Source organism: Motacilla alba, chromosome 23 (genome assembly GCF_015832195.1).
Source record: "Motacilla alba alba isolate MOTALB_02 chromosome 23, Motacilla_alba_V1.0_pri, whole genome shotgun sequence".
Lineage (NCBI taxonomy): Eukaryota > Metazoa > Chordata > Aves > Passeriformes > Motacillidae > Motacilla > Motacilla alba.
The window spans coordinates 838,770-862,689 of NC_052038.1; the positions used below are offsets into that span (position 1 = coordinate 838,770).

At 51.9% G+C, this 23,920-nt stretch overlaps 1 protein-coding gene across 1 annotated transcript; it reads right to left on the reverse strand.

Annotated features, from left to right (window-relative positions):
- Positions 1-1,964: 1,964 nt before the first annotated feature.
- On the reverse strand, positions 1,965-22,354 carry MATN1 (matrilin 1). Its single transcript, XM_038160847.1, has 8 exons — positions 22,266-22,354; positions 17,718-18,064; positions 12,823-13,045; positions 9,111-9,236; positions 8,447-8,860; positions 5,900-6,052; positions 3,724-3,804; positions 1,965-2,263 (listed from the first exon to the last, which is right to left on the reverse strand). The coding sequence occupies exons 1-8, from the start codon at positions 22,351-22,353 to the stop codon at positions 2,214-2,216; spliced, it is 1,482 nt and encodes a 493-aa protein (XP_038016775.1). The 5' UTR covers position 22,354; the 3' UTR covers positions 1,965-2,213.
- Positions 22,355-23,920: the final 1,566 nt, after the last annotated feature.

Consider the following 23,920-nt stretch of genomic DNA (forward strand, 5'->3'; position numbering starts at 1 on the left):
GTTCAAAGTGGGCTGAGTGCTGGAGGCAAAGATCCAGCCAGGAATTTCTCCCATTTCCTGAAAAATCAGAGAAACAGCTTCAGCTGCAGGATGGCAACAGCGAAACCCTCCAATGTGGTGCCACGGCAGAAACTAAAATCAAATCCATCTTCCAGATCCTGAGGCCATGAAATATTTACTTTTAGGGAATTTAAAGAATAAATAAATAAGGAAATTACCCACAGGAGCTCGTTTCCATGATGGGCAAAGGGATCATAGCTGGAAATAAAAGAAAATAAATTAATCAATGATTAACCTCATCAGATGGGGATGAATTCTGATCAGCTGATTGAAGAGCAAGGAAAATGGAAGAGGAGAAAAACAGAGTGAGGGGTAAGAAAAAAGCTGAGAGCCAGAACATGCAGAAACAACTCCTACTGTCAAAAATATATTTAAGATGGAAAGGGATTCCACATGAGGAAAAGGATTCCTTGTGTGGCAGCAGGGGTGACTTGCTCCCCAGGGAGAGGGGCTCAGGAGGCACCTGTACATCTGAATTTGTTCTAATTTATAAAGAGAAGTGGCTCAGGGGCTCTCAAAGATGCACTTGGAATAATCCCACAAATGATCGTAACAGGATCTGCACCTGGCTAGACACGAATACATCTGCAATTTATGTAGAAAAATAGATAGGAACTCATCCCACGAAGTTCAGGAGCTGGAGGGGTTACCCTGGATCTGGGATATTCAGGATTTGCCTGCCAGGGTGAGGTTTGGCCATCAGGAGCTGCCTGCAGCCCTTGACTCGGGGCCCGACTCATCCCTGCCTCTCCAGGAGTGAAAGAAATCATTTTTATTGTAAAAGAGGCTCTGTTTGGAGACAAGGGTCTGCCTTTCTCTCTGGACCCATTTCTTCCCTTTCTCAGAGATAAGAGGATGTGACATGAGATGATTCCCTCCAGCTGAGGAGCCTTTGGGGACGTGCTGTTGTCAGGCAACCTCCTCAGCACTCGCACAAAGGATGACACTGGCTTCCCAAATTTCCAGCAAACTTTTAATATTCTCCCAAAACCAAAACACATCTGCTCTGGTGACGCTTCTGAACAGGCCAAGTCGCCCCGAAAAGCTTTTCTCACGCAGTCTCAAGTATAAATATTTTGATACAAAAAATAAAACCCCATAAAGAAACCCATGAACCCCATAAACCTCCCCCAAGGCATGGTGGTGCCGTGGTGATCCATGGCCAGGTACAGCTGCAGGGACAGGCAGCCTGAAGCGCTCCCAGTCCCCATTCCCAGCGAGCAGCAGAGTCTGCAGGGTCTGGGCTGAGCCTGGGAGCTGCTCTGAGCTGTGGGGTGAGCCTGGGAGCTGCTCTGAGCTGTGGGGTGAGCCTGGGAGGGCACAGAGACCGAGGCTCTGATTCCAGACAGCTCCAGCAGCATTCCTGGGGTGGGGGACGGATTGGAGCTCCAGCTGAGGGTGTGGGGACACAGCAGGGCACATCTGGCTGGTGGCAGAGCCACAGAGGGTCCCTGAGCCTCGTCAGGGTCACTCAGAGCAGGGGACATCTCCTGGCTGGTGGCACTCAGAGCCACGGAAGGTCCCCTGCACGTCACCCAGAGCAGGCTCAGCCCAGGCACTGGGACACTGCCACCATTCCCTGCTGGGAAAGCTTTTCCCGTTCCAGTTCCACAGCTCGGATGAGCCCAGGCAGGAGCAGCCTGGCCCAGCCTGCCTGCAGAGCACGCTCAGGATCAGGACTAAACCTCACCTAATTACTGACAACAACCAGGAGCTCAGCTTTGGCCTTTACACCCGCAGCTGAGGGTGAGTCTAAGTCACTCTGACTTTTAAATTAAATTATCTCATGCATAGAAACAAAAGCTGCAGCAGAGGATTCACAGAACTCATCATCAAGTACTCAGTAACACACTGTATATATATTAAGCTTTAAATAAAAAAAATCTTTCCAGGTTTTTTTTTTTTTTGAATATATGCACTCTATAGGATGCAGCAAACGTGAGCCTGGTCTAACTCTCAGTCACACCCTGTGCTCTGCCCTTTATACAAAGTCTGCTCTACTGTAATAATTCTTCCTTTTAAACAAATGCAGGTAGCCTAGACCTTAACAAAAGCTGCCCAGAGCTCTGGGGCTGAGCTGCCCTCCCTGAAAAATGGAGCAGTTCTGGTTCTGTTACTTTGGGAAGGAGGTGAAAAACTGCTGGGGTGGGGTTTTAGATGATCTTGTTCTCCAGGGCTTCGATTCTTTTGGCCACAGCTTCCAGTGAGGAGGAGTTAAGGAGGAAAACCTGCAGTTTTTCTGGGAATGTTGGGAGGGAGAACTTTTATGTGGGCATAGGGTGATGGGCCAAGTTTTTAACTAAAAGAGGAGAGATTTAGATGGGATTTTGGGAAGGAATTATTCTCCAGGAGGGTGGGGAGGGGCTGGGCTGGAATTGCCAGAGCAGCTGGGGCTGCCTCTGCATCCCTGGCAGTGCCCAAGGCCAGGCTGGACACTGGGGCTGGGAGCACCTGGGACAGGGGGAGGTGTCCCTGCCATGGCAGGGGTGGGATGGGATGGGATGGGAAGAATTGTAAGGTCTCTTCCACCCAAACCACTCAATAATCCCCTGAGCCCAGGCTGGCAGCACAGGTAAGGATGGGAGCAGGAGCAGAGGGGATCTGTGCCCATCCCCTCTGGTGTTCCCAGAGCTCTCAGGCTGATGGAGCTCACTGGAGGAAGGAGCTGCCTGTGCTCACACATCCTCCCACTGCCACGGGCTCAGTCCCAGAGGAGGAGGGAAAGGAGGGGCTGACAGAGCCCCTGACCCTGAGGAGAGGAGCTTTTCCTGGCGTGCCAGAGCAATTTTCTGCTCTTCCCAATAATTCCTGTTGATGGTGCGCCTGGGAGAGCCACCCATCGGGTGGGAGCTGTGACTTCCCAAGACCTCTGCACCACACAGGTCACGGATCTCGCCCAGCTTGGCTCCGGGAGGAGGAACAGAACTGTGCCACAGCAGGGCCCAGAAATGTGTGAAGAAATCAGAATGTTCCTTTTAAAATTAGATCCTCTCCTGATCCTCAGTGGGGAGACATCTCCCCTGCCCTTGTGAGCCACCCCGAGGCTCCATGAATTCCATTTTTCAGGAGAAGTTTTAATTCTACTCACAATTTTTGTGGATTTTTTTTCTCTTTCTGCCACTTAGTGAAAGACATGGCAGAACTCAGTCCCGCAGGTGGGTTTTGATGGGATCCAGCTCACCTGGCTGGAGATGCTTCCAGGGAACAGTTCCATCAGGATTTATCTCCCAGCACTGAGTTTTGGCCAGCTGGGAGAACTTGGGGTGGGTGGATGTGTCCATCTGGATTATCCACACCACCCACCTACAGCCTGAGGTGTTCTGATGTCCCTCCTTGCAGTCCATAAAGAATTCGGGCAGTGTTGGATGTTTGCTCTGAAGGAACTCCCTGCCTCCCATCCCAGCTGCCTCAGGACCCATCTCCCCACAGTCCCAGAATCCCAGAGCTTGGAAAAGCCCTCCAGAGCCATCAAGTCCAACTTTCAACCAACCCCCACCTTGTCACCAGCCCGGAGCTCTGAGTGCCACATTTGACCCCCCAGGTGCCTCATTCTCACCTTCCTGAGTCCCACCCCAACTCCCTCCCCAGGAACAGACCTTCCCCATGGTCCCTCTGGATTCCCAGCCCAACCCACCCGGTCCTGGCCAGACTTCCAAAGGATATGTTTCTGCTGCAAGGAATTGATGAGCTCCTCCACTTTGGTCTGGAACTTCACGATGGATTTGCACTCACACGGATCTTCCTCTGTGGGTCACAACAGCAAGAGGATGAGTGGCACAAAAAATTGCTTTGATCAAAATCCCTGAGCCCAGTGAAACAGCACGATTCTTATTTTCTATGTCAGAAATGGGGAGGAAATCAAAATATAATTATTTCTAATTATCTGATTGATCTCTTCTGGGTTTAACCTCAGATGAACAGAGAATGTCACATTTTTCTGTTATTTCAGCCATGAGAAGTCTTTCCTGGGTTTCCAGAGAGCTGAGCTCTGCTCCTGATGCTTCAAGTTTGCCCTAAAATTGGAGTCTGACCAAATAAAACCAACCTCTGTCTCCCCAACAAGATCCAATAAAAATTGGAGGCACTGCTGCCATCAAGACTGGTTTCAGCTTTGCTTCAGTACCTCCACTCCTTGAGGGGGTGGAACCATGAGCGTTAATCACTTTGCTAATTTATGACACTAATTTACATCTGTTCTTCAAGGAAAATTAACTCAGACTGGAACAGGAGGAAAAAAAATGACTGGGAAAGAAAGGGAGGGGTTACAAGGCCACTCTGAGCTGAGCAAAGAGGAGTAAATAAAAGACAGAATTTTTAAAGGAAACAAATCACTTACACCAAAACCCAACAGGTTTAACCCAGCCAGGCGTAACCTAAAGCTGGAGATTAACAGAAGATTTCAAGGCAGCTGTTGAGAATGAAAAAAATGCAAACATCTTCTTGCCTTCCTTTTATTTTTAATACTCAAATGTAAACCTATTTATCCAAATTAATATTTTACAAAAAACAGTTTTTCTGAAATTTACTTTTTTTAGTTTCTGAAGGCTGAAGCTTAAATGTATTTGAATTATTTTAAAGTACAATTTGTTGGGGGTTTCATATAGATCCCATCCTCTTGTTCTTGGATTGATCCTAATTTCTTAATGAGACTTGTCAAAGAGTCTCTGCCTTGCAATCCTGGCTCTGCAGACGCAGGGATTATCCCTCTCCAGCTTCTCCAGGAGGAAAGGAAATCCCATCTTAAGGAACCTGGAGACAAATTCATCATTTCTGAAGAAAAAGAAGGGCAGAAGGGTGGAGGGAAAAGGAAGGAGAAGGGGATTTGGGAGAGGGGGACATGGCTGAGGTGTGGGGGTTGCTTTGCTTCAGGTAGTCACCCAAAATATCCATGTCTCCTGATCCTCCGGTGTGTTTTGCCAGCTCCACACACTGGGAACAGGAGATTTTATCACATCCACCTAAAAGGGCATTTTCATCCCTTTACTCCAGGCTGCAAATGCTGTGTCTGAGCCCCTCCATCCCCAATCCCCCTCCTACCAGCACAGATCTTCAGCTGCTGCTTCTTCAGGGGCATTTCCACCCCTCCAGTTCAGCCTTTGGACTCTGACTGAAGCCCTCCATTCCAGCTGTGGTAAATTAGCAATGCCATGGCTGACTCTCACAATTACAAGGCAAATATGTGTCAGGAGAAGTTTTATAGATTCATAGCTGTGTTTTACCCCCTTGTGTTGTGATCAGGGGTGCCCTGGGTTTGGGACATTTGGGAGGGTCACTCGTTCCCATGGCAGCAGCTGACCCCCAATCAAGGTGCCAGGCCCTGATCTCCCCCGCTGGGCAGGGAAGGAGGAGTCGATGGACAGAACTTTGGGAGGGTTAAAGGGTTAAAAGGGGAAACCTCCATGGTGTGGGTGAGCACATGGTGGGGAAAATCCTCTGCTCCCGGCGCTGTGATATTTTCTCTATTCAGTCTTCTGTTGTATTTTTGATAAGGTTTCAATAAACCTTTTACATTTTTGAAAGTGAGTATAATTTCTCACACCAGTCCTCTCTCACCAATACAGATCCAGGGTCTGCAGCTTCTCCAAGGCCATTTCCATCCCTCCACTCCTGCCTTGACCGAACCCCTCCATCCCCAATGTCTCTCACCAGCACAGACTGAAGACCTGCAGCTTCTCCAAGGGTGTTTCCATGTCTCCAGCCTTCAAACACTGGGACAAAACCCCCTCCATCCCAATCCCCTCTCACCAGCACACATCTTCACCTGGCAGTTTCTGGAGGGGCATTTCCCCCCTCTGCTCCACCCTTCGGATGCTGTGGCTGAACCCCAGTCCCCTCTCACCAACACAGATCTTCATCTGCAGCTTCTTCCCGATCTTGCTGATGGTCCTGAAGTCGGCAGTGTAGAAATAATGCTCAGCCACGGGTTCTGAGGCAATCTCCCTCAGCTCGTCCTCCACGGCGTTGCCCACTCCCACGGCAAACATCCGAAATCCTGCCGGGAACGGGATCCTGTCAGCAGCATGGAGCTGGCACGGGGCCACCCGTCCAGGCTGGACATCCCCTGAGCCCCAGGCCCCACACAGCTCCAGATCCTAACCGAGAATTACCCCCTCCACCCCCACTATTCCAGACTCCTCTCAGCCAGGTCAAACAGGGCAAAAATAATTTTACAGCAGAGATTTTATTAAAATTTACCAGACCATGGGCACTGTGGCCACAAGAGCAAAGTTTTGGAGATGCTCCTTTCAGCCAGGTCAAACAGGGGCCAAAATATTTTTGCAGGCAGAGTTTAACGAGAATTGCCAGCCAATGACAACAAGAGCAAGGTTTTGGAGATGCAGGAAAGGACAGGTGATGGTAACACCATCCCTCTGATGAGGAAGTGATAATGTAGCCAAAGGGAGCTGTGGGAGTTTCCAGAACAGGCTCAGCCACTGTTAATCAACCCCTGTTAATGAGCCCCTGAGTGGCAAAGTCCCCCTGCAGTGGAGAAGAACTGAGCTGAGTCTCTGTCCAAAACTGCAGCCCCCACTGGGAGTTCAGAACTTGCCCAGGGATCGTCCTGCTCTGTCAGGAGATTGATCTGCTTTAAACCTGTTTCTATTGAACTGAAATGCAATTTTCCCATTTTGGGTGGTATTAATTAGCCCTGATTCAAAATATTTGTCCCTCCTTGTCCATGCCCAGGCACTGGAAATGTTTCCCTGCTGCCCTTTGTGCCTTTCTTTCTCTGGATATATCCAATATATGCTGTTTTTCCAAGGCCCAGCTCACTGAACAATTTCGCAGTCTCATTTTAAGCACTTGTTTATCTCATAGCAATAACTCATGGACAGATAAGAGATTTCCTTGCAGGGACAAGAGAGGAGAGAGAGACAAGGCACAAAGTTTTATCGCCAGGGAGGAATAAATTCTATAAATACACTTTATAAGAACCTTTTGTTTTAGAAGAGCTGAACAGCCCCGTAAGATGTCAGGGTGCTTTGTAAACATTGGTTTTTCACGAGCTCCCTGACCTCTCTGGTTATGTGCTGGCCCCGAGTCCCATCTAGTGGTGGAGAGTGAAGTTAAAAGGAAGGGAAGGATTCAGCAATTCCTGACTGAATTCCCAGGGGCTGGATCCATTTAACACAGGGGTGTCAGAGACTGGGAACATGCTCAGCAGGTCAGCAGAGGGTCAGCTCTCGAGGCATTAATATTTCATGGCGCTCAGGAATCCATCAGTGTGTGGCCACTGAGTGCTTTTTCTCCAACAGCAGCTGAGGAAAGCTCCTTATTAATGTGCCTGGGGTTCCTCCTTAACCCGTGTCTGGCTTTGTTTATTGTTTTATTCCGTTTTCTTTGCCTTTTCCAGGCCTTGAGGCTGATGCAGCCAAGCCACACTTGGCCCTACAAATCCTGGGGGTCATTGTCTCTGCCCCCGTGTGCCTCTGCTGCTGGGCTGGGTTTCCTGACCAACCCCAGACAGATCCCAGAGTGGATAAGGGTTGGGTTAGGAGGGACCTTAAAGCTCCTCTTGCCCCACCATCTTCCACCATCCCAGGTTGTTCCAAGCCCTGTGCAACCCTAAAGGTGCTGGAACCTCCTAATTCCAAATTCCTGCTGCAGCTTCCTTCCACATTTGTGTGGAGCAATTAGACCTGGGTGCATCCTGGAGTGGAACTCCATCCTGTTCATCCCATTCAGGGGATGGAACTCCACCCTGTCCATCCCATTCCAGGGAGTGGAACTCCATCCTGTCCATCCCATTCCAGGGGGTGGAATTCCACCCTGTCCATCCCATTCAGGGGGTGGAACTCCATCCTGTCCATCCCATTCCAGGGGGTGGAACTCCATCCTGTCCATCCCATTCCAGGGGGTGGAACTCCACCCTGTCCATCCCATTCCAGGGAGTGGAACTCCATCCTGTTCATCCCATTCCAGGGGGTGGAACTCCACCCTGTCCATCCCATTCCAGGGGATGGAACATCCTGTTCACATTCCAGGAGATGAACTCCATCCCATCCCATTCCAGTGGGTCCATCCCATTCCATGGAACTCCATCCTGTCCATCCCATTCCAGGGGGTGGAACTCCACCCTGTCCATCCCATTCCAGGGGGTGGAACTCCACCCTGTCCATCCCATCCCAAGGACACAGAACTCCACCCTGGCCAGCAGAAACTCCTCCAAAGATACAAAGGGGAGCTAGAAGCAGCTCTTGGCAAACCAAGGTGCACCTGACGCCCAGACTGAGGTGCTCCAAGCTCTCTGTGAGCAAGGACAGTCAGGAAATATCTCCCCAGAATTACTCAGTATAACCTGATTATATCCCAAGAGACAGATCCAGGGACAAAGTCCGGCCTGGGCCAAGGGAGAAAGAAGCCCCTGGGAATTCAAGAGCCCTACCTGAGTCCTTGGCTTTCTTGGCAGCATCTGAGATATAATCCTGTGAGCGCCCATCAGTGAAGACAATCCCCACCTTGGGGACCCCGGGCCGGGCTCCGTTGATGACGGAGAAGGAGCTGTCAACGAGGTACTTCAGAGCCTGGCCTGTCATGGTCCCCTTCTCCATGTAGGACATTTTCTTCACTGCTGCTTTGATGTCCTTCTTGCTCTTGAACTGCCCCAGGGGGAACTCCTGCCGGACGGAGCTGGAGTACTGCACCAGCCCGACCTGGGCCTGTTTGTCCGACACCTCCAGCGAATCCACAATTTGGTTGATGAATTTCTTCACCAGCTCGAAGTTCTCAGGCCTCACACTCTTGGAGCCATCGATGAGGAACACAAGATCCAGAGCAGACCCCAAGCCACCATTGCAAGCTGAGGGAAAACATGAGAAGAGGGCAGAAGAAAACAGCAGCAAAGACCTCAATAAATGATGTAGGAAAATAGACCCCTAATGCCATTTATTGCTGAGGAAATTGGGTTAATAAATGAAAATGCAACAGGAGAGCACAGCAATGTTTTGAAAGTGATTCTGGCTTGTAAGATCAGGGTTTCCCTTTCTGCCTTCCCTGAGCAGAACATCCCAGTGCGGTCACCACCATCCCCTCAGGGACCCCTCACGTACCAGTGCAGGTCTTGCCATCACTGTTGAGGCTGAAGCCGTCCCTGCAGGCACACCTGTAGGTCCCCGGGGCGCTGACACACACCTGCTCGCAGTCGTGGTCCCCCGTGGCACACAGGTCAGACACCACTGTGAGGAGAGGAGGGGGTGGCTTCAAGCAGGGGCCAGCCCAAGGCCTCCCCACCCACACCCAGCTCTGCACAGCCCCACACGGCCCCATAATTAAATCTGCTTTGCAGGGGGACACAGTTCATTGATCCTGGACAGGGGCTGAGGCAGTGTCCTAAGCTGGAAATGGGCTGTGTGTTCTGTCCCCACTCTGTCAGAGCTGGGGCAGTTCTCTGCTGCTCACGGGGCAGTTTTCTTTCTCTCTGCCACAGCCAATCCTCCCTGCAGGAGATCTCTGCTGCTCATGGCCACTGAGTGTCCCTGCAGGGCTGATCCAATTCCATCATCCCATGGGGAGATGCTGCGCCCAGGGCAGGAGCCAAGCATTCCTCCCTGGATCCAATCTGAGCCTGGCAGCAGCACAGCAGCCTTTGCCCCCTGCATTCCCAGAGGAGCAGCTTTCTGCTGCCCTGCACTGCCAGAGCAAGAGCAGGCCCATCTCCAGCAGCCCTGGAGCTGCAGAGGAAAACTCCAGCCTTGTGCAGGATCCCTGCTCCAGCAGAAGCACAGCTGGCACTGCAGGAGGGCTGAGCCACCATGGAATGGCACTGCTGCCACCAGCCTGAGCCACAGCGTGCCAGGGTCTGCTCTGACTCTGGCAGGGCTTTGTTTTGTATTACTGCATTATTTATTTTATTTTTATTTTTCCCTAGTACAGAACTGTTATTGCTATTCCCATATCTTTGCCTGAGAGCCCCTTAATTTCATTATTATAATAATTCAGAGGGAGGGGGTTTGCATTTTCCATTTCAAGGGAGGCTCCTGCCTTCCTCAGCAGACACCTGGCTGTTCAAACCAATACAGGCATAAAGACAAGGAAGAAATTCCCATGAGTCTCCCTGCTCCAAGGCACAGCAGGGCTGGAAATCCTCCTGTCCTGAGGGCAAACCCTGCTGGGTGTGGGGCAAATCACAGCACCCCTCACTCTGCAAAGCTCCCAGGTGAGGTTTGGGTCCCAGCTGCCCCCCGGGCTTGCCGGTAGTACAGCTGCAGTTTCTGCAGCTCTGCAGTACAACCCCGAGCAGGGAGCTCAGCTGCCCTTCCTGGACAGCAGCCATGTGGGAACACACCTGGGATTCACTGCAGAGCTCTCCCTGCATGTGCAGCTCTGCTATCCCTGCTCTCCAATCCTTCCTGCTGCCCCTCCTGCCCTGGCTGTGGCTCCTGGGATGCTGAGGGAACAGCAGCTGAGTGGCAGCACCGGGAGCCAGTGCTGCTGGGGGGTGACAGCGCTGTCACAGGGAGGATGGTAAACAAACTCCAGAGCAAACAGGGCTGGGGAGGCAAATTCCGTTACAAATGCCAGGAAAGTGTGCAGAAATCCAGGCCCTGAGCTGGAGCAAACGGATGGGAAGCGGAGCTGAGTCTTTCCGAGTTCAGGTTTGTTATTTTGAGCCATTTGTGTTCTGCTCGACTCATACTTTGTACGTTTTTTGATCTTTCCACTTCCCGTGGCTGTGCCAGCACTGGTAGATTGTTCCAGCCCAGATCGTTGGGAATTTTACTGCCCCTGGAGCTGCCTGTAGTTCAGTGTTCTGGTTAATCTCACCACAGGCTAGAGCACCAAGGGTTTCCCGTTTCCCTATGAGTTTGCTGAGCTCTGTGGGAAGCACTTTTCTCTGCCGTCAGTCCCACAAATCCTGTGCTGTGCCCAAGCAGAGGGGTCTGGGTTCATCTCTGTGGTGGTTTAGGGCAGCTGCACATGCAGAGCACAGTAACAGGAACTTGGGCATTCCCCCAGGGCTGTCCTCTGCTCCCTGCAGCAGTCCCGAGTGCTTCCCTCACCTCCCAGGGCTTTGCCATCTCCCAAGGGAGGCACAGAAAGGATTTTTCCCCACAACTTCAAACCACATGGTGAGGCCTCGGCACCGCTGCTGCCTCCCCATCCCAGGGCAGCCCATACAAACTCCCACAATAGTCATGGCCTGGATTCCACTCCTCAAATTCTGTCTCCCTCCCTGCCTTTGTCGGAGGTGTTTGTTCCCTCTCCCATGAGCTGCTGCTGCAGTGACACCTGATAATACCTGACTCATTCTGTGCTATCACCTGAGGATAACCCACAGCTCATTCTGTATCTGATATTTCCCTCCTTTCCACAGAGGAGCCAGTTTTCCATGACAAAAAGCTGCTTCCCTTCATCACTTTCAGCCTGGGAGCTGGACCAGGAGATTTTACACCTGTCAGAAACTGGAAGTTCTCCAGGCCCAGCCGTGTGTGTTTGGAGTTCCAGGTGGATCACACCTTTCAGGAAGTGTTGCCACACATTTTTCCTTCCAGGGAATGGCAGGGAGAGGCCCCTAGGCCACTCCTGCTGACAGAAAAACGGGATTTAAGGCCCATTCCTGCTGCCCTGGGGCACATTTGGAAGCAATGAAACGTTCCCAGTCCTTCAGCAGCTCCTGCAGGAGCAAAGCTGCATTTGTAGGATGGTGCTGGTAGGATGGTGTCTGTAGGATGGGGTTTGGAGGGTGCTGGTTTTATAGGATGCTGTTTGTAGGGTGCTGTTTGTAGGGTACTGTTTGGAGGATGCTGGTTTTAGGATACTGTTTTTATAGGATGGTGTTTGTAGGATGCTGTTTTCATAGGATGGTGGTTTTATTATGCTGTTTTCAGAGGATGGTGGTTTTAGGATGCTGTTTTCATAGGATGGTGGTTTTAGGATGGTGGTTTTAGGATGCTCAGCTCCTTCGACGTGCTGTGCAGACAGGAATTAGATTCTGCTCCAGCCAGGAGAGATTCCTGCCCCACGAGGCTCCCAACCCAAAAGCAGCATCTCACAAAGGCAGCTCAGCCTCTGCCAGGAGCTGGGACCATCTCAGCTGAACTGGGGATTCTGGAGGCAACACTGGCGGGGGGAATGCAAAACAAATTCTCTCAACTGCCCCAAAAGGGGTGTGATTTCAGTGTGCTAAAACCCTCTTTTCCAGGTTGTTTTCCAGTGCCTCCAGGAGTATGTGGATCATGTTTACAAACTCTCCAGTGCCAGTGAAATCAGGAGATTTCTTTAACCAAAACCTGAAATTCCCTGAACAAAACCCTGCAGTTCTGGAAAGGTGACTTAAAAGAGCCCCTGATTCCCACAGGGCTCTGAACCTGCAGGGCTTGGAGCAAGGAAGCAGAGGGGTGAAGGGTGGTCACAGGTACAACTTCCATGGGAAAGGCTGGAGGAGGACTTTGGAACAGGGTCTGGAGGGCCAGCACACAGGGAATGGCTCCCAGTGCCAGAGGGCAGGGCTGGATGGGATCTTGGCCATGAGGAATTGTTCCCTGGCAGGGTGGGCAGGGGCTGGGCTGGAATTGCCAGAGCAGCTGGGGCTGCCCCTGCATCCCTGGCAGTGCCCAAGGCCAGGCTGGACACTGGGGCTGGGAGCTCCTGGGACAGGGGGAGGTGTCCCTGCCGTGGCAGGGGTGGGATGAGCTTTCCAATCCCTTCCCACCCAAAGCATTCCAGGATTCCCTGCAAAGCTTTAAGGTCCTTCCCACCTGAACCATTCCCAATTCCTGGCTGGCAGACCCACAGCCCTGGGCTGGGCACACCAGCACTCACCACAGAAAGCCTCCTGGAACTTGTGGGTCAGCTTCTCGATGACGCTGTAGCTCTCCACGTAGTCCACGTGCTCGTCCAGGGGCTCGCTGGCCATCTGCCTCAGCGTGCCCATGTCCACCCTGCCCACGCCGATGGCAAAGATCTCGATGCCCGCGGCCCTGGCCCGGGCGGACACGTCCTGCACCCCGTCCTGGGGCCGGCCGTCGGTCACCACGATGGCCACCTGCAGCGGGGAGGGATGGCCTGGGTGGGCATTGCTCTCCTCATCCACATTCCCAGAATGTTGGTGGGACACGGCAGGGTAGGAGGGAAGGGTTTGCATTTCTAAAACTAAGGGAAAAGGGAATCCCACCAGCTTTTCCCATTCTTTGGAGATCACACCAACCATGTTTTTTTGAGGTGGAATTAGTTTCTTTCTGAGCTGGAAAAGTTAAACTGCCAGGGATTGATGGTTTCACCAAGGGACAATACCAGGGATTGAATGGTTTCACCAAGGGACAACTGGTGCACCCCCCTCTAAGGAAACAAAATTAAAATTTATGTTGTTCATAGCCAAACTTGAGATCAAGCCAAACTAAAGATCTTCAGGGACAATCAGGACAAGCCCAGCTGAGTGTGGAGCTGCACAGCATCTCAGGAAGTGCTATGGAAACGTGAGATGGAGGCTTCATCCCACTTATGGGTGGAGGAGCTGAAGGATGGAACTGGAACCATCTCTGTGGGGAGAGAGCGGAAGAGGCCTGAGGTCACGCTGTGTGTCGGGCCTGCCAGGATTTGTGATTCTCTGTTCCAAAATAAACAGCAGGGAATAAACCCCACCCCTGCTAACCCCAGCACTAAAGTGGCAGCTGGTTTAAGTGGGAACTGGATTTCAGCTTGGATTAAATGGTGCCTTGAACCAGCTAAAAGCCTCACAGAGTCCTGCTCCTGGTTTGTCCCTTTTCCTCTTTATTTTTCTTCTGAAAGAGACTTCGTCACAAGACCTGAATTCTTGCTCTTTGCCAGTTCTTCTGCCCCTGCCACTTTTCCTTACAGCTGATTTATTGTGACACCACTGCCGACTCCAAAGGAATGGCTTGGGCTGGAATGCAGAATGGGGAAAGTGCTTTCCCTCTGTAAAGGACAGGAGAAACAGGAAAAATGTGGGGGTTTGCAATATAATTTCAGCTGTTTATCTGCACTTCTTAAGGGCTGCACAATTAAAAATTCCCAGCAGCATCATAATTCCACAGCTGGTGCTTCCATGGAGGAAAAAATAAACAAATTCAAACCTTGCTCTTCTAGAGTGACAGAAATAAGGCAACACAGCACCTGTGGCACGTGTGGGGGAAATGGATGTGCCCAAGGAGCTCCGGGGTTCTCCTGGGGCGGGAGTGGATCCATGGGTGCAGTGGAGCCTTTTGCCAGGAGAGAGAGCCCTCGGCTCAGCCTCAGCTCCAGCCGGGCTGCTCCGCCTGAGCAGCGCCAGCAGCGCCGCCCGGGGCCGCCGAGGAGAGGAGGAGAGGAGGAGAGCCCCCAGAGCCCGGCTGGCAGGAGCCAGGGAGTCATCAAATCGGGGATCAGAGGCGTTATCAAATAGGGATCAGAGGCGTTATCAAATCAGGGATCAGAGGTGTTATCAAATAGGGATCAGAGGAGTCATCAAATCAGGGATCAGAGGTGTTATCAAATCAGGGAATGAGGAGCTATCAAATCAGGGATCAGAGGCATTATCAAATCAGGGATCAGAGGCGTTATCAAATCAGGGAATGAGAGGAGTTATCAAATCAGGGATCAGAGGTGTTATCAAATCAGGGAATGAGGAGCTATCAAATCAGGGATCAGAGGTGTTATCAAATAGGGATCAGAGGAGTCATCAAATCGGGGATCAGAGGCGTTATCAAATCAGGGATCAGAGGAGTCATCAAATCAGGGATCAGAGGCATTATCAACTCAGGGAATGAGGAGCTATCAAATCAGGGAATGAGGAGTTATCAAATCAGGGAATGAGGAGCTATCAAATCAGGGAATGAGGAGTTATCAAATCAGGGAATGAGAGGAGTTATCAAATCAGGGAATGAGGAGTTATCAAATCAGAAGAGTTATCAAATCAGGGAAAAAGAGGAGTCCTCAAATCAGGAATCAGAGGAAATATCAAATCAGGGACTGAGGGGAGTTATCAAACAGGGAATGAGGGGAGTTATCAAATCAGGGACCAAACCCTGCCAGCAGGTCCTGTCAGCAGCCGTGTGTCCTCCTGCAAGTCTCTTCCTAAATCAGGAAATTCTCCAGGTTTTATCAGCTCATCTCCATCTTCAGCTAAGCCCGAATCCAGCTAACCCAAGGCCAGGTAAACCTGAGCCCAGATAAACCCCAGACAAGCTGGGGCTGCAGTGTCCACACGTGGATGTGATAGAAAGGTCCTCATAATGCCTCTGTGTGGAAATCTGCCATTAAGGACTCAAAAATCACATTGTTTTCTGCTCTGCTTTTGGAGAAAACAAAACTTCTGGATACAGAGTGGTGTTTGGGAATTAATCAGACAGCCCATGGGGAAAATGAATGTAACACTGAGAGGAAGCCAGAGGACCTGTCTGTGACAGCCTGACAGAAAGAATGTAAAAATATCTCTTAATATCATATTTGGTTAACCCAATCATCAGGAATTCCTGACTTTTTTTTCCAAAGATTCCCACCATAGATATTTTCCCTGCATCCAGCTTGAGTCAATGTGAAAAAATGTCCATTTTTACTATTATTATTTTCAAACCTGCCTCCAAATTATTTGCAGTCTGAGGATCTCTGTAATTCCCTGTCACTGAAAAAGCTGAGTCCTGGTGTGCGCCTGGTTTGGGAAAGGCTTGGAGGGAAGGAGCAGCCTCTGGATCCTGGGGAGGCTGGCACTGCTCAGCCATGTGAGGGAAATTATGAAAAGGTGAAGCTTCTGCTGCCTCCAACAGCTGAATTGTGCCCTGATCCTCAGTTTTACCCTGGGAAAACTCAGAAATTTTGCTTTTCAAGGGCAAATCTGTTGCTCGTTTAACCAGCAGCTTTCCCTCTGAATTCCTGACATTCTGGATCCCTCATCCTTCTGTCCGACAGAAATCTCATGTGTTCTGATACAATTTATTCCTGGTTATCTCAGACACCCGAGCAATCCTGAGCATTCCTGAGCATTTCCAGGTATCCCTAGCCCGGGCTGGCATTTCCCAGCGATCCCGCAGCTAATGAGGGAGCGATGGCTCATTATGCCCTGGGAACGTGATGTTCCAGCAGCGCTCCAAGGAGAATCGGGCCGGAAACTGCATAAAGCCCTGGATTTGCTCAGCAATTTGCCAATTTATTTGTTGTTCTTCCCTAAAAAAATAAGGTGGAAGTAATTGGGCTCCCTGTGGGTTTTGAGGAAGGTGGGAGCAGGTTTTTCTCGGAGCTCCTCCAGAAACAAATTGTGCTTTTCCCTGCCCGGGGGTGACATTTGCTGCACAAAGCAAGAGCAAAGCGCCGTGTGATGTTTTGGGATGTTGACAACCAGATTTGCGCGAGGGTTTGTTGGATTTCTGCAGTGGGAAGGAGCAAGGACCGTGTCGGGTGTTTCTGGAAGCTTCACCTCCCTAAATCCCTGTATGACCTGCTCCTCCTCCCAGGCAGGGGATGGGGTCACCCTGAGCAGAAGGGAGAAGCTGGCTGGACTTCAAGGCAGAGGGAAAAAATGAAAAAATAACCAAGGAACCAAGAACACAAAGGGTTGTGGAGTTTTCCACCTCGGAGAGATTGAAAAGCCACCTGGGCATGGTCCTGGGCAGCCCTGCTGGAGCTCAGGGTCAGCTCCAGGGACCCTTCCCAACCTCCTACTGTGATTCTGCCTCTTGGATCAGCTCCAGAGTGGAAGGGAATAGGAAAAACAAGGAGTGATTTCCTTTTTCCCCCTTTTTTTTAATGCCTCAGATAAATTCCAAAGCTCACTGCTCCCAGCTCTTCCAGCTGTCCAGAAAAGGTCTCAGGGAGACCCTGGAAATCCAGGACAGTTTGTTCCACACAACCAGAGATGACAGGGAACAGCAAGGCTTGGGGGAGCTGTCTGGCAGCAGGAAAAGAGTGCACAAGGAGAGGGATGTTGAACGGTGTGGAAGAGATTCCGGAGATGAGGATCCAGCACTTTCATGGAGAGCTCAGTGGAAATGTCTCTCCAATGTGCAGGAATGACCAATGCTGTGTGCAATTGTCAGACTGCATTTAGAACAAAAACTGAGACTGACTATGTTATCATGAGTTTTGTATTTTCTTTCACTGAGCCCCAAAGATGAGCTTCTTTTTCAAGAAGAATTGAGATGTTTGAACCTCCCAGAAATTTTCCATGAACTGAGAGAATTGATGCTCCCAGAAGTTTTCAAGAACTGAGATTTGAACCTCTCAGAGGATTCCAAGAATTGAGAGGTTTGAACCTCCCAGAGGTTTGCAAGCAGAATTGAGAGGTTTGAACCTCCCAGAGGTTTGCAAGCAGAATTGAGAGGTTTGAACCTCTTGGAGGTTTCCAAGGATTGAGACATTGGAACCTCCCAGAGAGGTCTGCAGGAATGGAGAGGTTTGAACTTCCCAGAGGCTTCCAAGAATTGAGAGGTTTCAACCTCCCAGAGGTTTGCAAGAAGAATTGAGAGGTCTGAATTTCCCAGACGTTTCCAAGAATTGAGGAATTTGCACCTCCGAGAGGTTTGCAAGAAGAATTGAGAGGTTTTCAAACCTTCCTGGAGGTTTTCAGACCTCTGGTTTGCACCTCCCGGAGATTTTCCACCTGCGACAATCAACTCCCAGGTGTCCACAAACAACCAAAGCCCAGGAAAAAAAACACCTTTCTGCTTTTCCCAACCACTCCACGATGAGTCCCAAGCGAGGAGCTGGAGGAACCTGCCCCGTTTTACCTTTTTGAAGTTGGGCGCGCTGCCCCTGCCGCCCTCGGTGGCGCTGAAGGCGCGGCTGATGGCAAACTGGATGGCCAGGCCCGTCATGGTGCCCGTGGAGAGGGGCTGGATCCTGCGCACGGCCTGCAGCAGGGCTGCCTTGCTCTGGGGGCCCTGCAGGGACAGCTCGCTGCGCACGGCGCTGGCGTAGTTGATGACGCCCACGCGGGTGGCATTGGGGCCCACGTCCAGCGCCTCGATCACGCGCGACACGAACACCTTGATCTTCTCAAACTCGTGCGGCCGCACGCTGCGAGAGCTGTCGATGATGAACACCAGGTCCGTGGGCTTGGTCCTGCACAGGGTGCCTGGGCAGGGTGGGGACAGAGGGGAAATCAGAGGGAAAGAAGGGAAAGTGTCAAAGGAAAAGTGTCCCAAGAGGGGGAGATCGGTGCTGGTAAAGCAACACTGGGCAGAGAGGAGCGGCAGGTTTTGGTCCTTTCTCTGTTTCACAGCTTTAACTGAATATTTTAAATGTTCTTTATGCTTTTCTAGGGAAGCACCTTTAGGAAAGCAGAATTCCTGGGGGGTGACATGCACTTGTGATGGGCAGGGCGTCCCTTGTCACCCCAGGCTGTTTCTGAGGACTGCAGGAAACCTCATCTGCCTAGGGCAGCATGGAAAGGAGGGAGGGATAAATGTGTGAAATGACAGCGTGGAGAGAGGGAAGGAGGGAAAGACGGAGGGAGGGAAGGAGGGAGGGAGAGAGGGAGGCATGAAGGAAGGAAGGAAGTGGCGGAAGGAAGGAAGTGGCGGAAGGAAGGAAGTGGCGGAAGGAAGGAAGTGGCGGAAGGAAGGAAGTGGCGGAAGGAAGTGGCGGAAGGAAGTGGCGGAAGGAAGTGGCGGAAGGAAGTGGCGGAAGGAAGTGGCGGAAGGAAGTGGCGGAAGGAAGGAAGGAAGGAAGGAAGGAAGGAAGGAAGGAAGGAAGGAAGGAAGGAAGGAAGGAAGGAAGGAAGGAAGGAAGGAAGGAAGGAAGGAAGGAAGGAAGGAAGGAAGGAAGGAAGGAAGGAAGGAAGTGGCGGAAGGAAGTGGCGGAAGGAAGTGGCGGAAGGAAGTGGCGGAAGGAAGTGGCGGAAGGAAGTGGCGGAAGGAAGTGGCGGAAGGAAGTGGCGGAAGGAAGGAAGGAAGGAAGGAAGGAAGGAAGGAAGGAAGGAAGGAAGGAAGGAAGGAAGGAAGGAAGGAAGGAAGGAAGGAAGGAAGGAAGGAAGGAAGGAAGGAAGGGAAGGAAGGAAGGAAGGAAGTGGCGGAAGGAAGTGGCGGAAGGAAGGAAGGAAGGAAGTGGCGGAAGGAAGTGGCGGAAGGAAGGAAGGAAGGAAGTGGCGGAAGGAAGTGGCGGAAGGAAGTGGCGGAAGGAAGTGGCGGAAGGAAGTGGCGGAAGGAAGTGGCGGAAGGAAGTGGCGGAAGGAAGGAAGGAAGGAAGGAAGGAAGGAAGGAAGGAAGGAAGGAAGGAAGGAAGGAAGGAAGGAAGGAAGGAAGGAAGGAAGGAAGGAAGGAAGGAAGGAAGGAAGGAAGGAAGGAAGGAAGGGAAGGAAGGAAGGAAGGAAGGAAGAAGGAAGGAAGGAAGGAAGGAAGGAAGGAAGGAAGGGCGGAGGAAGGAAGGAAGGAAGGAAGGAAGGAAGGAAGGAAGGAAGGAAGGAAGGAAGGAAGGAAGGAAGGAAGGAAGGAAGGAAGGAAGGAAGGAAGGAAGGAAGGGAAGGAAGGAAGGGAGGGAGGGAGGGAGGGAGGGAGGGAGGGAGGGGGATAAAGCTGTGGACTGAAACCCGAGCTGCATTTCTGCATCCAAAAAAGGCTGGAAAGGAATTAGTGCACCTCAGACCTGGATAACCAATCCCCACGGGTATCAGTCAGTGGGAACCAGAACCAAGCACAAGACTCATCAATCAGCTGGGATTGGGAACAACATTCCCAGGTTAAGGGTTAACATTCCCAGCACGACAGGAGCCAGACCCCTGTTCCCCAGTGATGGCACCAGTAACAAACCCCAGTAACAGCACAGAGCTGGCTCATGTCTGTCAGGGAGAAACAACAGAGGAACCTGGAACCCATAATTAATAATAAATAATTAATAATAATTGATAATTAATAATAGTGAAAAGGAGAGGCTATAAAAAGGAGGCATCAGCAATGCAACAAACTGAATAAATTGTTATTATTATTATTATTTTAATTTCTCATTTTCATGCCATTTTCTATCTTCATTTTCAGCTGTGGTAAGACATAAAAAAAAGCCTGGTGTTTTTTATGAGTTCCTAAGTGAACGGCCCCATTTTCCCCAGCAGATCTATGGCATCCTGTTCTTTTAATTTTTTTCTTCTCATTTACCCTGTCTCTGTCAAGTGCTCTGTTAATATTTGATTTCTGCAGGGCCCAGGGAGTTCCTGTCATAAAGGAAATTTCTGTGGACAGATTTTTAAATGGGAGCTTTTGGGCCAACAAATCCACTCCAAATGATGGCATAAATATTACAGCTGGTCCTCAGTGTGAGATCTAATGGGGCTTTCAGTCTTTGAGGCAGATAAAAATAACTACTCTGTGATGGATCTGTAAAGGAAATAATCAAGTTTGCTTCCTGAGAGGCATCGAGGCTGAATCTGCTCCAGAAAGGTCTGGGAAGGTGGGAGCAAAGCAGGCAGTGGTCACTTTGTCAGGGGCTCTAATTCCCACCAAAATCCAATCTAACATTTTCCCATATGGATGAATTTCATCTTCCCCCCAGAATTCATTGCAGAGGAAGGAAAACTCCCAGGGAGATCCATCTGCAGTACTGGAAATCCCTCTTCCAGGGGTGCCCAGTTTACAGGTGAGAAGTGAAGGTCCAGGGAAAGGATCAATTAATTCCTCCAGAAATAAAACACAAATCTCCCTTTGTGCTGATGAATCATCCCTGGATTTAGTGACAAACCAAGCAGGAAAAGTTACTTTATTTTCCTAAGAACAGCTGGAGCCAATAGACATTTTGAAGTCTATCTATTTTATTTATTTCTGCTCTGTGATTTGGCCCTAGATAACATTTTCAAGGTCTTTTTATGAGAGTGGAGTTTATTTCAGAGAAGGGAAGAGTAAAGGAGGGATATCAGGTGGCAGAGTTTTGGGATTTCAGCCCCAGTCAGGGTCTGCAGGACAGGCCCATTCTCTCCAGGAGGTGACAGTCCCTTGCTCTGATTGACGCCTTGACTCAGCATAGTTTAGTTCAAACTGGAATCAAACCACAAATAAAATCTTACTCTATATTTACAAATATCCACACTAGGAATCATTCAGGAAAAGCCTAATTAATGCCCTGACTTAGCAGAAAATTCCTCCCAGGGCATCTTTGCCATATCCAGTAAAACACTGGGAGAACAGTGCAGTAGCCCAGGACTAAAAGGGGTTTATTTTAGAGAACTGACTGTTCACAACAGGGCTCAGCCGAGCCACTGCTCTGTTTCTCTCTGCACAGCAAAGAGAACCCTCCTTTCCCAAATTCCTGAGGAGAAAGGGCTCAGTTTATCTGAAATCCCCCCTCCCTCAGCCCCAGGTGCCTCTGCAGTCACTGTCACACCTGCACAGCTCAGGCTGCCCATGGCTGTGGGTGAGCCATCATCATCACACTGTCCAAACATTTTGAATTCCTACAAGTCTGGCCTTGCAGCTGAGTTTGCCTCTCCTGCAGTGATTTCTGGAGAAATCCAGAAATCCCTGGGCTTCCTGGAGCCTGGGCAAGAGCAGAGATGCTCCTGAGGACCAGACCCTCCCTTCCCTGTGTGTCCAGCCCTGTTCTGGGTGTCCAGCCCTGTCCCAGGTGTCCATCCCTTCCCTCAGTGTCCATCCCTGCCTTGGGTGTCCATCCCTGTCCCAGGTGTCCATCCCTTCCCTGAGTGTCCATCCCTGTCCCGGGTGTCCAGCCCTGCCCTGGGTGTCCATCCCTTCCCTCAGTGTCCATCCCTTCCCTCAGTGTCCATCCCTTCCCTCAGTGTCCATCCCTGCCCCAGGTGCCCATCCCTTCCCTGGGTGTCCATCCCTGCTCTGGGTGTCCAGCCCTTGCTGGCACTCATTCCAGGCTGGGGTTTGGAGCCCGTGCAAACTGCAGAGCAGGCAGCTCACCTGCTCCTGGCTGCCCACCTGGGAAGCCAAACAGAGCAGGATTTCACTCCGGATTAGATGCAGGAAATCCAAAGAAAGTCCTGTTCCCAGCAACCCGACCCAGACCTCCTGCTCGGGAGGTGACTCCAGTGGCTGGCCAGTTCCTGCTCCAGCCCCTGTGGAGCTGGAGAGGGGAAGGAAGGCAGAGCCTTTGTCCCACCTGGGCCTCCTCCAGCTCCAAGGGGTGACTCGGGGCCACCCGTGCTGTCCCCACAGGAGCCATCCCAACCCCAGGTCCCGCTGCCTTGGGGACACACCGGACACAGCTCCTGCACTTCCCTGGCTGCTGCTGGGCATTCCCTCCCCTTCCCCGTCCCCAGCAGCAGGCCGGAGGCACAGAGGGACCCCCAGCCCCCCCAGCCCCCCCAGCCCCCGGTCCCCACTCACCGCGGGGCTGCGGAGGGGCCCCGCAGGCGCCCGGGCTGTGCAGGAGCAGCAGCAGCGAGAGCAGCAGGGCACAGCAAATCCTGGCCATGGCTGAGCCGGGCTGGGAGTGCGGGGCAGAGCGCTGGCCCCGAGTATTAACCTGCCCTTCTGCGGAGGCTCCGAGCCAGCCCCTGACACGGCGGGGCCGGGGGGGCAGCGAGGGGAGAGGGGCAGGAAGAAGGAGCAGGAGGAGATGCTGCTCCAGGGTGGGGAGGGGGCGATGCCCAGCCCTGCCCTGCCCCCGGGGCCCCCAGCCCCCCACAATGGCCCCATTGCTGCCGAGGGCACGGGGAGCTCTGGGGAGCGGGGGAAGGTGGGGAATGCGGGGCTGGAACAGTGGCACCACTGAGAGCAGCCCTGGGTGGGGCTGTCCGCCCGCCGCGGCTGCCGCAGAGCCGGGCAGCGGGGCCCGGGGTGCCAGCGAGGGGACAGCGCCGGCGTCACACGGGTGCCCCTCAGTCCCCGCTGTGCCAAGCCCAGGACAGCGTCCTGTGGGATATGAGGCTTTGCGCAGAGCGGCAGCGGAGAGAGGCGCAGGAGGGCTGGGGGTGCCAGGCTCATGTCCTTCCCCTGGCAGAGCCCAGAGAAAGGGGACAGCGCCGGCGTCACACGGGTCCCCTCTCAGTCCTCGCTGTGCCAAGGGCAGGGCTGGAGATCCCTTTGGGATCCCTGCCTTGGGGTTAGGCTCAGAGCAGCAGCGGAGAGAGGCACGGTAAAGAAGGATGGGGGTGCCAGGCTCGTGTCCTTCCCCTGGCAGAGCCCAGGGAGGGGACAGCGCCAGCGTCACACGAGTCCCCTCTCAGTCCCACCTCTGCCAAGCCCAGGGCAGCATCCTGGGGACCAGGGGCTTTGCTGGCCTCAGAGCAGCAGCGGCCAGGGCTTCAGGAAGGCAGAGGAGGGTTTGGGAGCACGGTGACAATCCGGGATGCAGAAGAACTTTCCTGCAGGGAACAGGCGCTGCTCTGTGTGGCTGAGCCCCTGTGAGCAGATGAACAGGAGAGGCTGGGGACGGACAGACAGACAGCTGCGGGCTTTGACTGAGCTGGCAGTGCAGCGTTCAGCTCCACACACACGAGGGAGATGCAGCTCCTGCCAGAAACCCAACACTCTCAATCAGCCTCCAAGGCTGAGGGTGCTGCAAATGAGGCGAAATTTCCTTTGTGGAGGAGCAGCAGGGAGATTTGGTATCGGGGGAAGAGAGATTTAATGATGGCTTTTTCACAGAGCAGTGCATCTTTTTCTGGTTTTTTAACGACTGTTTTACACTGCTGTCACTTGATTAAAGCCCTGCTCCTCGCATGGATTGGGTTCTGCTCACCTTTTCCAGCAGCACATCCTTGGATCCCTCATCCATTTAATCTGCATTGTGTGAGTGCAGGGCCATGCAAAGTACCTTTAACTCAAAGCACACTTTTCTCTTCCCTTATCCAGAGTCTCTCTTTCCTCCAAAAGCTCTTCAGCAGCCTGGGAGCTCCCTGGGAGAAAGGCTCTTTGATGAGGGGAAAGAAGGACCTGTCCTCACTGAAGCTCCCAGGCTCCTCTTAACTCTTTAACATTAAAAATGTTAATTAAAATATCAAAATCTGGCAATGTTCTCATGCAAAATCAGCATGGAT

What these genes read in the sequence shown, in the direction of transcription:
- MATN1 (XM_038160847.1), bottom strand. Translation starts at nt 22,353, where the DNA reads ATGGCCAGGATTTGCTGTGCCCTGCTGCTCTCGCTGCTGCTGCTCCTG. An exon ending in TGATGGCAAGACCTGCACTG is followed by an intron (nt 8,861 to 9,110) that starts GTACGTGAGGGG and finishes GTTTTCCCTCAG; the next exon opens with CTTGCAATGGTGGCTTGGGG. An exon ending in GCAGATGAAGATCTGTGTTG is followed by an intron (nt 3,805 to 5,899) that starts GTGAGAGGGGAC and finishes TGTGACCCACAG; the next exon opens with AGGAAGATCCGTGTGAGTGC.